The 14,435-nt window shown below is 29.9% G+C and overlaps 2 protein-coding genes across 5 annotated transcripts; one reads left to right on the forward strand and one right to left on the reverse strand.

Moving 5' to 3' along the window:
- Positions 1–2,017: 2,017 nt before the first annotated feature.
- LOC129914234 (RNA-binding protein EWS) lies at positions 2,018–9,371 on the reverse strand. The gene is made up of 5 exons (XM_055993384.1): positions 8,750–9,371; positions 5,558–6,086; positions 5,311–5,490; positions 5,030–5,187; positions 2,018–4,542 (listed from the first exon to the last, which is right to left on the reverse strand). The coding sequence occupies exons 1-5, from the start codon at positions 9,042–9,044 to the stop codon at positions 4,493–4,495; spliced, it is 1,212 nt and encodes a 403-aa protein (XP_055849359.1). The 5' UTR covers positions 9,045–9,371; the 3' UTR covers positions 2,018–4,492.
- LOC129914240 (uncharacterized) lies at positions 8,560–14,135 on the forward strand. 4 transcript variants are annotated; one of them, XM_055993400.1, is made up of 6 exons: positions 8,560–8,690; positions 13,078–13,228; positions 13,286–13,477; positions 13,541–13,625; positions 13,698–13,853; positions 13,911–14,135. In XM_055993400.1, exons 2-6 carry the CDS (start codon positions 13,134–13,136, stop codon positions 14,034–14,036), a joined length of 654 nt encoding a protein of 217 aa, XP_055849375.1. In that variant the 5' UTR covers positions 8,560–8,690; positions 13,078–13,133; the 3' UTR covers positions 14,037–14,135. The 4 variants fall into 4 exon arrangements, with proteins under 4 accessions (XP_055849375.1, XP_055849377.1, XP_055849374.1 ...); XM_055993402.1 differs by having other exon boundaries at positions 8,568–8,690; positions 13,081–13,228; XM_055993399.1 differs by lacking the exon at positions 8,560–8,690 and adding an exon at positions 9,328–9,485.
- The last annotated feature ends 300 nt before the right edge of the window (positions 14,136–14,435 follow it).

Here is a 14,435-nt window from a genome sequence, read left to right on the forward strand (position 1 = left end):
ATGCAGGATTAAGTGAACTTAGATTATAAATAAAAAATATGGTAAAAATATTAAAAATAAAATAAAATTTGAAATTTATATCATAGAATATATGCATTTATATATATTTATAATTGTTACCACGGTATAAAAGATTTTTCATGTATGTAACTCCTTTTAGACTTTCATCACTAGAATATCCTTTCCTGGAATTATAAAATTATTCTATGTATATAGTATTGAATATCATTAAAACTATAAAATTCTTTTAATTATTTTCAATTTTTCATGTTTCATTCAATCATTTCATTTTTTGTATATATGTATGTATCACAGAGTTTGTATCACAATTTATGTTTAACTTACCATTACTTGAACTTTAGTTAGAGCAATTTATTTTATTTTGTTTAAACGAGGTGTATATACATACATATGTGTTTACCACTACCCGAGCGTTCAGATTTACGAACGAATTATGTATGATTTTTATTTAAGTAAATTTTAATATAAAGCACACAGCTGGTGCAGGTATTTATAAAGTTTGTTAACTATGATTTGTTTTAGGATTTTGATATTACTGTTAAAATGTTATCATTCTTCACTTTTGATTGCACTTAAAAAAAATAAACTTGTTTACAGCAATTATAATTTTTAGTTTTTAGATTTTCCATAAGAATAAGAATTTTTCCTCTAATCTTTTTTTTTAAGTTATTGAAATATAGTGATTATATCAGATTTCATAGGAAGTCGAAACTGTTTTATTGAAGTTTATTGTGGTTACTATTTTATTTTTCATTTTTTTACTCTTTTGATAATGATTTTTGTTTTAAATTTTAATATATTTTATTTTCAGTTTGCCTTGATACGTAAATAAAAAATAAATTAAACCTTGTCAACAATAAACGCTACCCTTTCAGATTTTATCATTGTTGAAATTTGTTTGTTGAACTTAGTGTTTTTCTTTTTTAATATATGCATGTTCTTATTATAAGTGAATTCTTAAGTCCATTTTGTTCAATATTTCAATCACTTATTTCAGAAGCTCCAGGTATGGACTTACTTTGCAGTTTCAATGTTATATCAATTTCATTTCTTTTTACATTGAAAACTACATTTCTGGACAAATTGTTAATATTTTCTTTAACTATTTTGATATTTGATTGCTTTTTGATAAATATCTATATTTTTTTTTTTTTTTTTTTGTTACTTTTATTTTTTCTTTATGAATCGCTTTTTTATCCATTTATAGAATGTTTTCATTTGAAAAGTATGCAAGTGTGAAACCTTTTTAAACTTAAATCGATAAAAAATAAAAAAACCGGATCAGTTTTTTTTATACAAAATGTTCTAATAATAGTAATGCTTTGAGTTTTGTATTACATCTCTTGACTAATAACTCTATTTAATCAGGGGAGGAACCCGATTAGGGATAGAAAAACGCATCAGGAAAACTTGGAACAAATTATTTGTTTCCTGATTTTTGTTTACAACCATTTTCTGATTGAATTACTCTCGAAAAAGTTTTTCGTATGGAACGGGAAGAATTGAGAATTGTAAAAATTCCACTTAAAATGCTGAGTTACTACAAAGACCACAATATTTATTCCTGACTTTAGATCTCATATAAAATTATTATTATTGGTGGTCAAATGTTGCCTATTTTATTAAAACATTTGCGAAAATTAAACTTTCGTTTGAATTAAAAAATATGATTAAAATAATGTTTGTAACCGGCCGTATTCTGCTATTCGATTGACGGGAAAGTCTAAAATAAGAAGCGTTTAAACGGGCGTTTAAATTAAACTTAAACAACTTTTTTTTCTTTAAAATTTATAAAACAGACGGAAACAAAGTTTTGCTTTCGAAATTAAGCATTTTTTCAAAGCCATGTTGACGAGGTAAAGGAAGGAAATCTTTCGATTCACGTGAATCGAATAGCAGAATACGGGTGAATATTGCATTTATAATTCGTCATAAATATTTTGGATGAAAACTTTATAAAATGGTTGGTTATTTTGAACCCGTTTGATTCGTGCTGTTTTTTTTGTATCTTGTTTCTAAAATTTTTAATTTTGTTTGTTTGTAAATATATCCACGTAAAAATTTACTTTTTTAATGGAGTTATTTTGTTTTTGATTTTTTGCTTTATGTCATGTGTGATACATAATTTGAGTTAAAATATTTAAGAATGCCCAATAAGTTAAAACAAAATTGAGAATAAAATTCCCATGGGACTTTTTTTTAAGGGTTTTTCTTTTATGTTGTTTATTTAATTTTCATGAGATCGATTAACAGTATTTATTGTATTGCTTTCATCGCTGATAATTTTTTTTAAACGCCTATCGAAGCTCACCAACGGAGAATCCTAAACATGATGCTCTTATTAACAGTACCGTAAACTTCTTTTTACATGTCTCCAAGTCAGTCTTATTTCAAATCGAGTTTTATGTTTTTATTCTTTAGATTTTTTTTATATTTTCAATGTTTTCTTTTGAAAGATTTGTTTTTTTTTTTTTTTTTTTTTTATGAATTAACTTTATCTTTTGAAAAGATTTGCTTTTTTTTTAATTCATTAACTTTATCATTTGAATGGATCTGATATTTTTTGCTTTTTCTTCTTTTTATTTCAAGTTTTTTTTCAATAAATTTGGTTTTTGAAACATTTCTGAAATGCCCCGTTATCTTTGATAAGCCAAAAAAAATTATTGGGAAAAGTAATTTTCATTTAAGTCGTTCTATAAATCGCGTCCTTCGTTTCTGTTTTGATATTTTACAGCTCTATTCTAAATGGACACTATCGGGGAAAGATATTTAGGAGAAGGGCTCTCAATCTATCCTACTATCATGCATTTTTCATTTATAAGAGAATGGGCGATTTTGTCCAACACATAGTATCCTATATCAATGGAAAGGTCGTGTAGTATAGTGCTGGGTAAGTTCTATGGAGGTTTGAATCAAAGATGCCTCAAACTGCATTTCGTTGAATAACTTAAATATATTCATTTTTAGAGAACTATGAAGGCTTAACAGGCCTGCTATTAAGTTATTCAACGAAATGCAATTTTATGCATCTTTAAAAAAACCATAGAACTTTCTGTGTAAAGCTACAGACTTACTACCCCCAACCTTTCTAGTGATATAGGACGTTATGTGTTCCACCGATAGCACACAAACCATATAAAAGTACCCATTCTCATTTTCAAACAACAACCATTAAAGGGAAAAGTGAACAAATTGTTGGCATTTTATGAGTTGGGAGCATTTATCCTAAAAACATTTCACCGGGAGTTTTCATTCAGAACAGGACTGTTATATCCTCCGCCTCCATTGCAAATATAATAATATATTTGTCGTTCATTTTTTTTGGCAATCAACCTCGCTTGTATCACAGCTTTTTTATCACAGAAATATTATAAATAAATGTAAAATAAAAAAAAAATATTCATTTGTAAAGAACAATAAATTAAAATAAATTAAATAATCAGAATCAATAAAGTGTACAAAATACTTGTTTTGTAGTTTTTGTTTCCAATTTAGTGTTTATTGAAGTTTTTTGTTTTTTTTTTTTAGTTTTTTTTTATCTTTTTAAATTTTTAATTGAATATTTATATAATTAAACTTACAAAATAATTTTTTAGCGATCTTTATCAATCATAATATTTTTAACTAAGACATGACTCTTATATAAAAAAAAAAAAAGAAAATGTACAGACTTTCAAAATTTACACACCTAAACATATTTTTTTTCGTCTCTCCGTTTCGGGTTTTTTTATTAAATAGTCAATTTTTGTTTAAAATTGTTTCAATGATAAATTTTTCTTGTATAGACTTTTAGATACACATACCTTTTTATTTTTGGTTTGTATCTTCTATTTTTTTGTTGAAATATGTATTAAATTTAGTTATTTTTTTTTCTATTGGTATATTATTTAAATAAACGTGCACTTGTAAAAATAAGGGGATGTAAAAAATACGAACAAACAAAACAATTTACAATTATGATATTCTCTCGATATCAGCGTTGCGACGTTTGATTTGATATATAAAAAAAAATAGAACAAATAATAAAAAAAAAAGAAAAAAAAATCAAACAAAAAAAAATATTTCGATTAATCTATCTTTTTGCTTGTGATATAATAAAAATAAAAGTATCAAAATAAAATTGTTGTCACTGTTTTTAACAGTTTTTTTTTTTTTTTGTTTCTGTTGTATAATAAATAAATTGTGTTTCTTTGTTTTGCTTATTAATATATTTCTTTAATATATGCGCATGGGATTTTTTTTATTAGTTTTTGAATTAAGTTTAGTTCAAGACTAAAATTTGTAAATGTATGTCTGCTTTAGTAGTGTTTTAGTTAAATTTGTTTCTTTTAAATTTTGTTTAATTTTTCTTAATTTCTTAATTGGTTACAATACAATGTTTATATTTTAAACATTTATTTTCTTTTTTATAAATTTTAACTTATCTTATATTCTCTTAAAGAATGTACCCCAATAAAATGTTGTTTAGATTTTAATAATATCCAGCCGCATTGGAGTACCCCTGTTGGTATGATTGTGTATCTGTAAATTTAAAATTTATAATTAGGTACGGAAGGATTCTTTTTGGTTTATCCTGGCAAATGCACAGGTGGTTCAATATGACTCGAACATTTTTAGTTATTTCGAATATTTTTAAAAGCTTTATTCTATATTTTTGTATGAATAAATTATTTTCTTAGTTTTGGTTTTTCTTTTACATAAAGTGCTCTCAAATCGAAATCATTCAATTGAATATCAAATCGACATTCATATTTTTAGTTTTTGAAAGATAAAAAAAAATGGTTTTAATGATGTTTATTAAACTTTCATTTGTTTTTAATTTCAACAAGCCCTTCATTTTTCAGAGCAGAAAGTGATAGATTTTTGGCTTTTGACTTGTCCTTTTATGCCTTTTTTGGGATACAATTTTTGTTTCTATTTAAGTAAATTTATTGATTTTGTTTCTATTGATTTTCTTTTCTATTCGTTTTCCAATTAAAGTTAATATAAAACTATTAAATTAACTTACCATAACCGGCATATGCCCTCTCATCATACGATTGACCCTGTTGCGAATAATCAGACGAGGGAGCACTATAGTCAACTGCGGGTGCCCCATATGTCTGTGTGTAATCTTGTCCATATGTTTGATACCTTGTATCTTGTTGGCTTCCATAACCAGTATTGCTGTGTAAATTTTAATGTTTTTTTCAAATGTTTATTTAACTAACACTTTATCGTCAAGTAATATCAAATTTTTAATTTTAAAAACTTTAAAAAAATATAATGGGTAAAGTTTCTATCTTTTACCTGTATCCAGAGTACTGACTCTGGTCATATTCGCCATGCTGTGAATAACCTCCGCTAGCTTGGGCTGCACTTCCGTAACTTGACTGAGCATACCCATTGTAGGATGTTTGTGCGGCTGATGCTGAATACTGTTGCGCATATGGATCAACAGTTTGAGATGGATCTTGGTAAGAGTGATGGCTGTTTAGGTAAAAAAAAAAAAACAATATAAAAAAACACGTTCTACCAAATTATAAAAAAAACTAACCCTTGAGAGGAAGCATGCGATGTGGCGTAGCCTGAATTTGCATGCGATGTTGCTTGAGCAGTTTGATGATACTTTGGAGCCATTGGGCGCTGCGAATATGGTCCAGAATCATAACGACCACGTTTTGGACCGGGAGGCCCACCTGGAGCACCCCGTTTTAGTGTCGGAACTGGAGCTACTTGGGTATTTGCATTGTGTGACATTGGAGGTCGTGGCATTCCTTGACCATATCCTCCACGACCACGAGGTGGACCACCTCGTCTCATCATACCGTTTGGATCACCAAATGAGGAACCATTTGAGTGTGGGATGTAACTTCCACGGCTTCCACGCATTCCAGGAGGACCACCACGCCCGCGTGGCATTCCTCGCATTGGTGGCATACCATTTGTCGGTACTGGAGCCGTTGTTGTTTGCGTTGTAGATGTTTGTGAGGTTGATGCATCTGCTGGAGCGCTTGTAGGGGTTGGGGTTGTTGATATTGGTGTAACTGTTTTATTATTTTCAGCGCCAGTATGTTGCTTGGGTGCTTTAATTAAATAAAAACAAAAAATATAATAAACAAAACATTTTCACAACGATAATACTTAAAAGACTGTTAAGTTACAAGTGCGATCTTAAATCATGTAGAGATACATTTACCATTGGAAATGACAAACAAAAAATTACTTATAAATAACTTTCATAGGACCTTCTTGCTATTGGAGGTTTAACGTATTTCAACAAAATAGGATATATGCAAATATAAGGAAGGCATAAATCTATTTTTTATTTTTCGCTTTCTTATAATTTCGCAAATTTTTTATAAAATGTTAGTACTTTGCTTAGTACTACGCTTTATCATTTTTAAATATAAAAAACGCTTTATCACTTTTTTTTTTTGAAAAATCTACGGATTTTTCTAGCCAGAAGGTTAACTGTGTAAAAGTCAAATACGTTAGTATGAAATTCAGTTTTGGAAGGGTCATTTTATATCTTTGCCGCCGGGTACAAAGGGGTTAAGTCATACATGATAGTTTGTCAGAAAATGCGATTGAAGTTGAAATTATTGTATGAAAATCGATGCATTTTTGAGCATTGATCCTCTAATTTTTATAGGAAAGAGTTACTCTAAATTTATGTTTTTGATACCACATAAAATTAATTTGGGTATCCGTTTGCTCAGAAACTATATTTTAAATACATCATCTATGGTGTTTGTTTTAATCATGTTAGCTTAAAAAATATAATATTTCTATTCTATTTTATTCATGCCAGAAGTGTCGTATTAAAACATGGTAAAATAGATTACAGATCTATTCAGTTAGATAATTGCATTCACCTCTGATGCTGCTACAGTTTGTATGGTTGAAAAAAATTAAGGCATAGGCTATATGCGTCATAGAAGTAGTCTTCAACTAAATACATTACATTACATTTACATTTTACATGTCTTTATCATGTTTCTGAATGAGTTTTTAATGTTGTGCTAAATAAGGGGTTGGAAAATTAGCTCAGCTCAAAGCGAGTTCTTTTTAATCATTTGATGGGGTGACCATGATTCAGGGGATATAGTGCTTGACTGCTACCTAGAAGTTTGGGTTCGAGCTCCACATTATGTAGAACTATTAAGTCATCTATAATCTTCAACAGGACAATACCCGTGGGCTTCTTCTTTCCTTTTGTTGCCATCAATGTCGAGGAATCATAACTTTTCCAGCAATGGGTTTCAGTTTCAGTTTATTTAATATAATTAGAGCTGTACATTAAGAACTTAATCCTTTTTAGTACAAACATTTACAAGTTTTTACATTTAAATGATAATATAAAAAAAAAACTATAACAATAACAAAAAAACACATTTTTGAGCTCAAAAATAGTAGTTATAACCAAAATAAGTTAAAAAATTAATTTATATAATTCAAATTAATGTTATTCAAAAATAAAATTTTAAAATTAAAAATGCACAAAGAAGAATCATATTTTATATTAATGCTGCGTAGAAAAGTGTTTCACTATTTCTTTTCGAAAATTTTCAATATTTATTAGTTTTCTAATTGTAATGGGTAAACTATTCTATAATTTAACAGCATGAATGAAAAACAATCGGGAAGAAATTAAATATTTGAACTTAGGCAGAAGAAGGTTTTAAGAGCTTAATCATCGCGGGAAATTCAAAATATTGCATAAATAAAAAGGTGATCTGGTTTGCATAATGGAATTTAGAAAAATACAGTTTCGAGCAGTTGGTATTATTTTTGACAATGAGCATTCGATAATGTTACTAGTGTATGCTGATATATCGTGGGCACAACGCCAAAACTACGAATCTGCAAAATTGTAGTTTTGAGAAAAACGGCTTCAAAGTTTTAGAAACTAATGTAATCTTATGAAAACTCGTACAACGAAAATTGATAATTTAGGCTGCTGGGCAACAGATAGAGGACAGGGGTCAATGTAGTGAATAGAGGGACCGATAACAAGTAAAATGACGCATTAAAGTGAAAATGTCCAAAAATGCAGATTCGCGGTTTTGGCTTTGTGCCGACGATATCTTCATGTCGTCGAATTCCATACACTTAGCGCACTGCGTCATTAAAAGCAACTTCACGGGTTCACCGTGTTTATCTCAGAAAGCTGCGGCAAGACCATTTTATTTCTGAGGCCAATTGAATATTGGGGTTTCGAATTTGCTGGTACCAGAAGTTTTTAGGTCTCTCACCCACCCCTTACATTATGATATTAACTGTGCCAACAAATGTACTTTCCTATCTTTTTATTCCTTGGAACAAGGGTTTATAGACATGAAATGACTTTTTTGGATTAATTATTGAACATCATATTAATTTGTTTTATTTTTAAGATACTTTCAAACGGTTTAGTTAAAATTTTAAAACTAATTCTATAATGACAAATGTAAATTCATTCCGAAAAGCCATTAAAAAAAAGCTAGAACCTCAAAGAATGTAGTATTTCTATACTAAAGTTTTCTTACAAACTCGTTTTTCCTAGCAACTTCTTGCTAAAATGTCTTTTTTAAGTATTTTACAAATTTTCTTATTCTTAATTCTCACGATAAAATAAAAGTATGAAAAGGAAATAAGACTTCTTGGGTTGAAATTCTAAGATCCTGATGCTAATAAAAGAAAAGCAAGTATGTATTTATAATAAACTATCAATGGAAGAAAAAACTTAATTATTAAAAATACTTACGTTGCCCATACATAGGGAGTCTTCCGCCGCGCATGGGCGGTCCTCCTCTAGGAATGTATGCTCCTCTCTGATAGCCCATGCCTCTTGGCGGACGCATACCACCTCTGCTTCCTGGCATCATTGGTGGTGGTCCACCCATGACTCCTCCACGCATTCCCATATAATGACCACGACCCATACCACGTCCTCGACCACGTTCGAAGCCACCACGAATCGGTGGTCCACCTCGTCCACGGAAACCACCACGTCCTGTTGGTGGTGGTCCCATTACTCCGGCTGGTGGTGGTGCATCCATTTTGATAGTGTTATTTGCTTTTTAAATGTCTTTTTTCACTTATTTCACACGAATTTAATCTTTTCTTTTAGAATTATTCTAAAGCGTAACTTTTTTCTTTGATATATATATATATGTATGTATGTATATATGTACGACAGCCGGTTTGGAAAAAAATATTACTTTTTTATTTATAAAACTGAAAACTGTGAGGAGTGTGCTAAAACAAAATTCAATAACTAAGAATCAGATTATTTTCAACTATATATTCTGATTATTTTATAAAATATATTTGATTTAATTTTGTTTTATATTTAAATTGTCCTAGCGCTAGCAGCAAACCTATCTTTTTTTCACAGCGCAATGAAAAGAATATGGCGGATAATTGATTTTTTCATTCGAAATTTAATTACATTTTTCCGAAAATGGTGGCGAACTGTTGTACCGATACAAATTATGATGGTAAGGTAGGTTCTGGGAAACAAATTATGCAGTATTTACACTAAGTCAGAGGTTACACTTACACGTTTTTTCAGTGAAAATAGTTTTAAAGCCTACACTCGGAGAAAAAATAACAATTTTAATAGTTAGTGAATAATGACTATTTTGAATAGTTATCCCGGTTTTAACTATTAAAATAGTTATTTTTTCTCTGAGTGCAGTACGTAGATCGATAAAAATTTTATTTCTCATACACATTTTTTTCGGGACAAATTTTGTTTTGAATATTTTTCCTAGCAGTACGCAGTTCATACGCAAAATTTTTATCTCTGCACGCGTTTGCATAATACCTAGATAAATTAAGAAGTAGGAGAACGGGATATCTTCGGGACGTTCTCGGGACATGCTCTGGACATCTTCGGGACATGCTCGGGACATCTTCGGGACATGCTCGGGACATCTTCGGGACATGCTCGGGACATGCTCGGGACATACTCGGGACGTGCTCGGGACATCTTCGGGACATGCTTGGGACATCTTTTTAAACTAGTGAATAATAAGGCCGTAAATAATAATAAAAAAACAGCTGAAAGAAACAAAAATTAAAACGAAATCTTAAAAGAATGATTTCGGTCTACTTTTCGTACTGCTTTCTGCGTTTCGCTGTCTCACCAGTTTTTTTTTTGATTTTTTGTAGAAGCCCACTACGCAGATTGCGCTAAACAAAATTTAATCCGAACAATTTTTTGCACGCGTTTGCAAAATACCTAGATAAATTAAGAAGTAGGAGGAATAAATTGAAATGCAAACAACTTAAAGATTAAAGCATTCAATTTTCTCGGTATATCTTACAAATATTCCTTTATACCTATATATTTTTTAAGTGTTTATTTTTGCTTTGGATTGTAGAAATAAAATATACAAACTGTTTTTTTGACTAAGAACTATGCTCACTGCATCGCGTCTGTATTCATACGCTCTACATCCCAACTAACATTTCAGCTTCGGTTAAGGTATTACAAAAGCTACATTTCAGCTTCTTTTAAACTTTAGTAAGGTTGTTGGGCATGGAAAAAGGAGAACGTTATACAAGTTTGACCCTCTATAAGAAGTAAGCTTTACCGAAGCTCTACCGAAAGCTTTGAGATTTGACAGATAGCTTCGGAAGAGCTTGTATAGCTCTTTAATACATGTCTTATCGAAATTAAAAAAACAGCTACAAAAACAAAAAAGAATTCTTTTTTAACTGGTTTTTATTTTATTTTAAATCATGAATTTTATCTTTTGACCTGAAATTATATATATTATTCCATTTGTTTTAAGTATATCTATTGATAATAATTTTAAAAGTATATAATTTTTTTACCACACCCAGGAATCGAACTTCGTACCTACTTGGTGGCAGTCCGCCACTCAACCCACTCGGCCATCCTAGTATATTCATTAATGAAATCAAAAACTTAATCAGTTCAAATAGCAGATATGTCAAAAAAAAATGTCTGAGCTAAATTATTCAATGTCAAAACCAAAAAGTGTCCGAGCTAGATTATTCAATATCAAAACCAAAAATCAAATACTAAACTTGGTAATTTCTGTAAAGCTCCTATAAACTCACTAAGCAGGCTTTTCCGAAAACAAACTTTTTTCGTTTAAGTTTCTTTAACAGTATTTAAACAACTTATTAGAAGTTGTTAAACAAGTTCGAACTTCTATAAGCAATTAAATTCTGAAGCAAGCTCAATACAAGCTGTATAAAAAGTAGTACATGTGAGATCTCAATTTATAGAAGCTGTTGTGCTAGTTGGGATAAGCGACGGATCGGACGGAGACGGATGGATATGACGGAAGAAGAAGCGATAAAATATCGAACACACCTTGGAATTTGAAGTGAGCTGTCAAAAAGCAATCCGTCATACGACGTATTCTATGGGTCACCCCTTTCTGTCCCATCCTTCAACTTCAACGGATGGATTGACGGAACGGACGCAACGGATTCTATGGGTTGGGGCCTATAGATATGTATGTATCTTTCAGTTTATCTAAAACCGAAATAAGGGCTCAGCTCGTGGTTGAATACCATTTTTAAATTTTAAATTAAGATAGGTAAGATTAGATTACTTTTGTCGTTGTCTCCACTGAGAGTACCCTTTTAGAATTTATTTTTTCCCTTTTCTGGTTTTGAAACAAATGGGTACAAAATACTTTACTCCGGATTAACTCTAGATTTTTAGTTAGATCTAAACGTAGGTATTTGGGCACGGACATGCAAGCAAATTTGGCGAATTTGACATTTCTTTTAGCGTTTGTTGTTGTTCATTACAGACGAATTGAATACCTCCTCTTTTTTGGAAGTCGATAAAAAAAAGATTTCAAACTTTTTTTTTTTTTAATACAAAAAAAAAATTAAATTATATACTAAAATTAGTAAAAATTTCGTTTGAATCGGCATAATCGCTTTAGAGAAATTCAGAAATCTAATAAACGGTTTTATTACAGGTGTATTACTGTCTTTTTTGATTCATTGCACACAATTTTTTTTTATGAAATCGTTAGAGCCGTTATTGAAAAAATAAACTCTCCCATTTTCGTTATAATGACAAGTACCGTTAGTTTTGCTAAAAAAAATTCAATTTCCCCTCTATGGAATCATCCTAAATTGCCAAGTACCAAGTTTGAAGAAAATCGCTCCAGGTGTTTAGGAGCTCAAGGTACATACTGATAGTACAGATAGACGGACATAATAAATGTGAGACCCACTTTTCGGCATTCTTTATCATGTCTGATTGTTATCTCGAGTTCGATTTTTTTTAATGAATCGTAAACTTGACCTATAGTACCTACATACATAGGTATATCGCAAGAGTGATCTGAAGTATACTCCTCTTTGATAAACGGCTTTAATTCATAAATCATGCAAAAGAAAGTTACGTCTTGCGTATTGCTTAAACTAAATACCTTTTCGGTTTAAATTATTTGTTAGAAGGTGAAACATATATGTTAATGTTTCGGTTTAATCCATTTGTTATTAGGACTAACATAGCATTATTTACTTTTGGATCAAATAAACACACGAAGATAAAGTTTATTAAAGTAGCAATCCATTCAAACAGTCTAATATACTTAATTTTAGAACAAAAGTTAACAAAAGAACCAATGTTCATAGTTCTTTTTTTTCATAAATATTTATGAAGTTGGAATTTTTCATGATCAGGCTTTCTTATCTAATTTTTTATAGCCAAATAAACACAAGCCTCGAAGATATCAATTTGAAATTATTTGCTATTGGAATTTTGAATTCACATACAAATTGACTTTTCGATTGCATCTCGGGTTTGACTATATGGTTACCACCGGATCGGACTGATAAGCTATTTTTTTTTTGTAAGATTGGACAATGGACACAACACATATGTACTTGTTTTGAAATAATGTCAAAGATAAAATTTTGTATACCACTGGCCAAGTAAAACCCATTAAAAAAAATTTTACTTTAACACTATTCATTTTGGTTTAGTAGAATTAATATTAGCGGATTAAACATTTTTACTTAAAAAAATGCGCTTCTTTGTTTCCGTTGGATTCATACTAATTGTTATTTCTTGTAACAATTTAGTAGATGCCGGTTTAAGCGATGACATTGAAAAAATATTAGAAGAATTTCGAGTTAGAATGTGTCATCCTATTCCACAATGGAATTTACCAGCCTTGGACCCTTTCGAAATAAAAAATGAAGAAATACAAATGGATAATAATATTTTCAAAAAGTGGGTGGTTAAACAATAGTTTTTGTTTTATATTATAAGTTCAATTTTTGTTTAAAGTTTTACAGCTTCCGTTAAAGATTTTAAAGCGACTGGACTATCGAATTTCAAAATCAATGAAATCAAAATCAAAACTCTTTCTCAGAAATTTACTTTGAATTTGACTTTCCCGCTTGAAGAAGTGCAATCGAAATATAAAGCAAAGGGCTCTCTTGGATATGTTGTTAATTTAGTGGGAGATGATAATATGACGTCAGTTACTAATAAAATTAGATGTAAATAGTTTTCAAGACTTTTGAAATATTTTTTTAATAGTGGTCATCTTAAAGAAGTTAACATTGTTGTAACTGGTGGTATTAAGATTGGACTTAAATTTGGTATAAAAAATCTTAATATCAAGGTAAGGACACTCGTTCTATTAAAATTATTAATCTCTAATTTTTTAAAAATAAAATTGGGCTTTTTTTTCTAGTTCGGTATTGGAGAATTATTTGTGGATATGGGTAAATTAATGGAACATGACAGGGTCAACAACTTTATTCATAATCTCATTAATGATCTAACGATTGAATTGCTTGGAGATTTTTGGGAGGACTATGGTCAACCTTTGACCAAGAAAATAGAAAATGTATGTATTTTTGTACGTAAATTTTCATTCCTTTAATAATATTTTTTTAAAATTTAGATGATGAACAAGAAAATGGCAAGTTATGCTTTGAAAGACATAATTGGAATAATTTCTGGAACAGGGCAGCCAATTTTTGGTGATAGTCCACCAGGGGATTGTAAAAACAATGTTCAACTGGACTAGATGTGATACAGAGAAAGCAATTGTTGATTTTATCTTCCTTTTTCTAAAAATTTAACGCTTTTTATTTTAAAATAAAATAAAAAATTAAGTAAAAACTTATATGCTTTCTTTTTATATGTTACTAGCTAACCCCACCCGCTTCGCTGAGTGCATTTGAATCATTTATTTTCAAAACATGATAAGTCCACTTTTTTTCAAAATTCGTTTTTTTGACTAAATTGTTATTCTAGGGATAACCACGTCTATCTTCAAAATAATGTAGTATCTACTCCATCTATATCCGATTTTACAGCTAAGCGAAATATTTTTTTAGTATCAAAAACAGGATAAGTCCCGGACTTATCATCTTTTGAAAATAAACAACAGCTTTTTTATGTGTAAATGCTATATTAAGCTACT

The sequence above is a fragment of the Episyrphus balteatus genome, chromosome 3, assembly GCF_945859705.1.
Source record: "Episyrphus balteatus chromosome 3, idEpiBalt1.1, whole genome shotgun sequence".
Lineage (NCBI taxonomy): Eukaryota > Metazoa > Arthropoda > Insecta > Diptera > Syrphidae > Episyrphus > Episyrphus balteatus.

Excerpts from the sequence above, each read along its gene's own strand:
- LOC129914240 (XM_055993399.1), top strand. The coding sequence starts at position 9,449 with ATGGTGGCGAACTGTTGTACCGATACAAATTATGATG. Across the intron at positions 13,229-13,285 it reads GATAATAATATTTTCAAAAA|TTTTACAGCTTCCGTTAAAG; the intron begins GTGGGTGGTTAA and ends TTTTGTTTAAAG. Across the intron at positions 13,854-13,910 it reads TGACCAAGAAAATAGAAAAT|ATGATGAACAAGAAAATGGC; the intron begins GTATGTATTTTT and ends TTTAAAATTTAG.
- LOC129914234 (XM_055993384.1), bottom strand. The coding sequence starts at position 9,044 with ATGGATGCACCACCACCAGCCGGAGTAATGGGACCACCACCAACAGGA. Across the intron at positions 5,188-5,310 it reads AGTCAGTACTCTGGATACAG|CAATACTGGTTATGGAAGCC; the intron begins GTAAAAGATAGA and ends AAATTTACACAG. Across the intron at positions 4,543-5,029 it reads GAGGGCATATGCCGGTTATG|ATACACAATCATACCAACAG; the intron begins GTAAGTTAATTT and ends TTAAATTTACAG.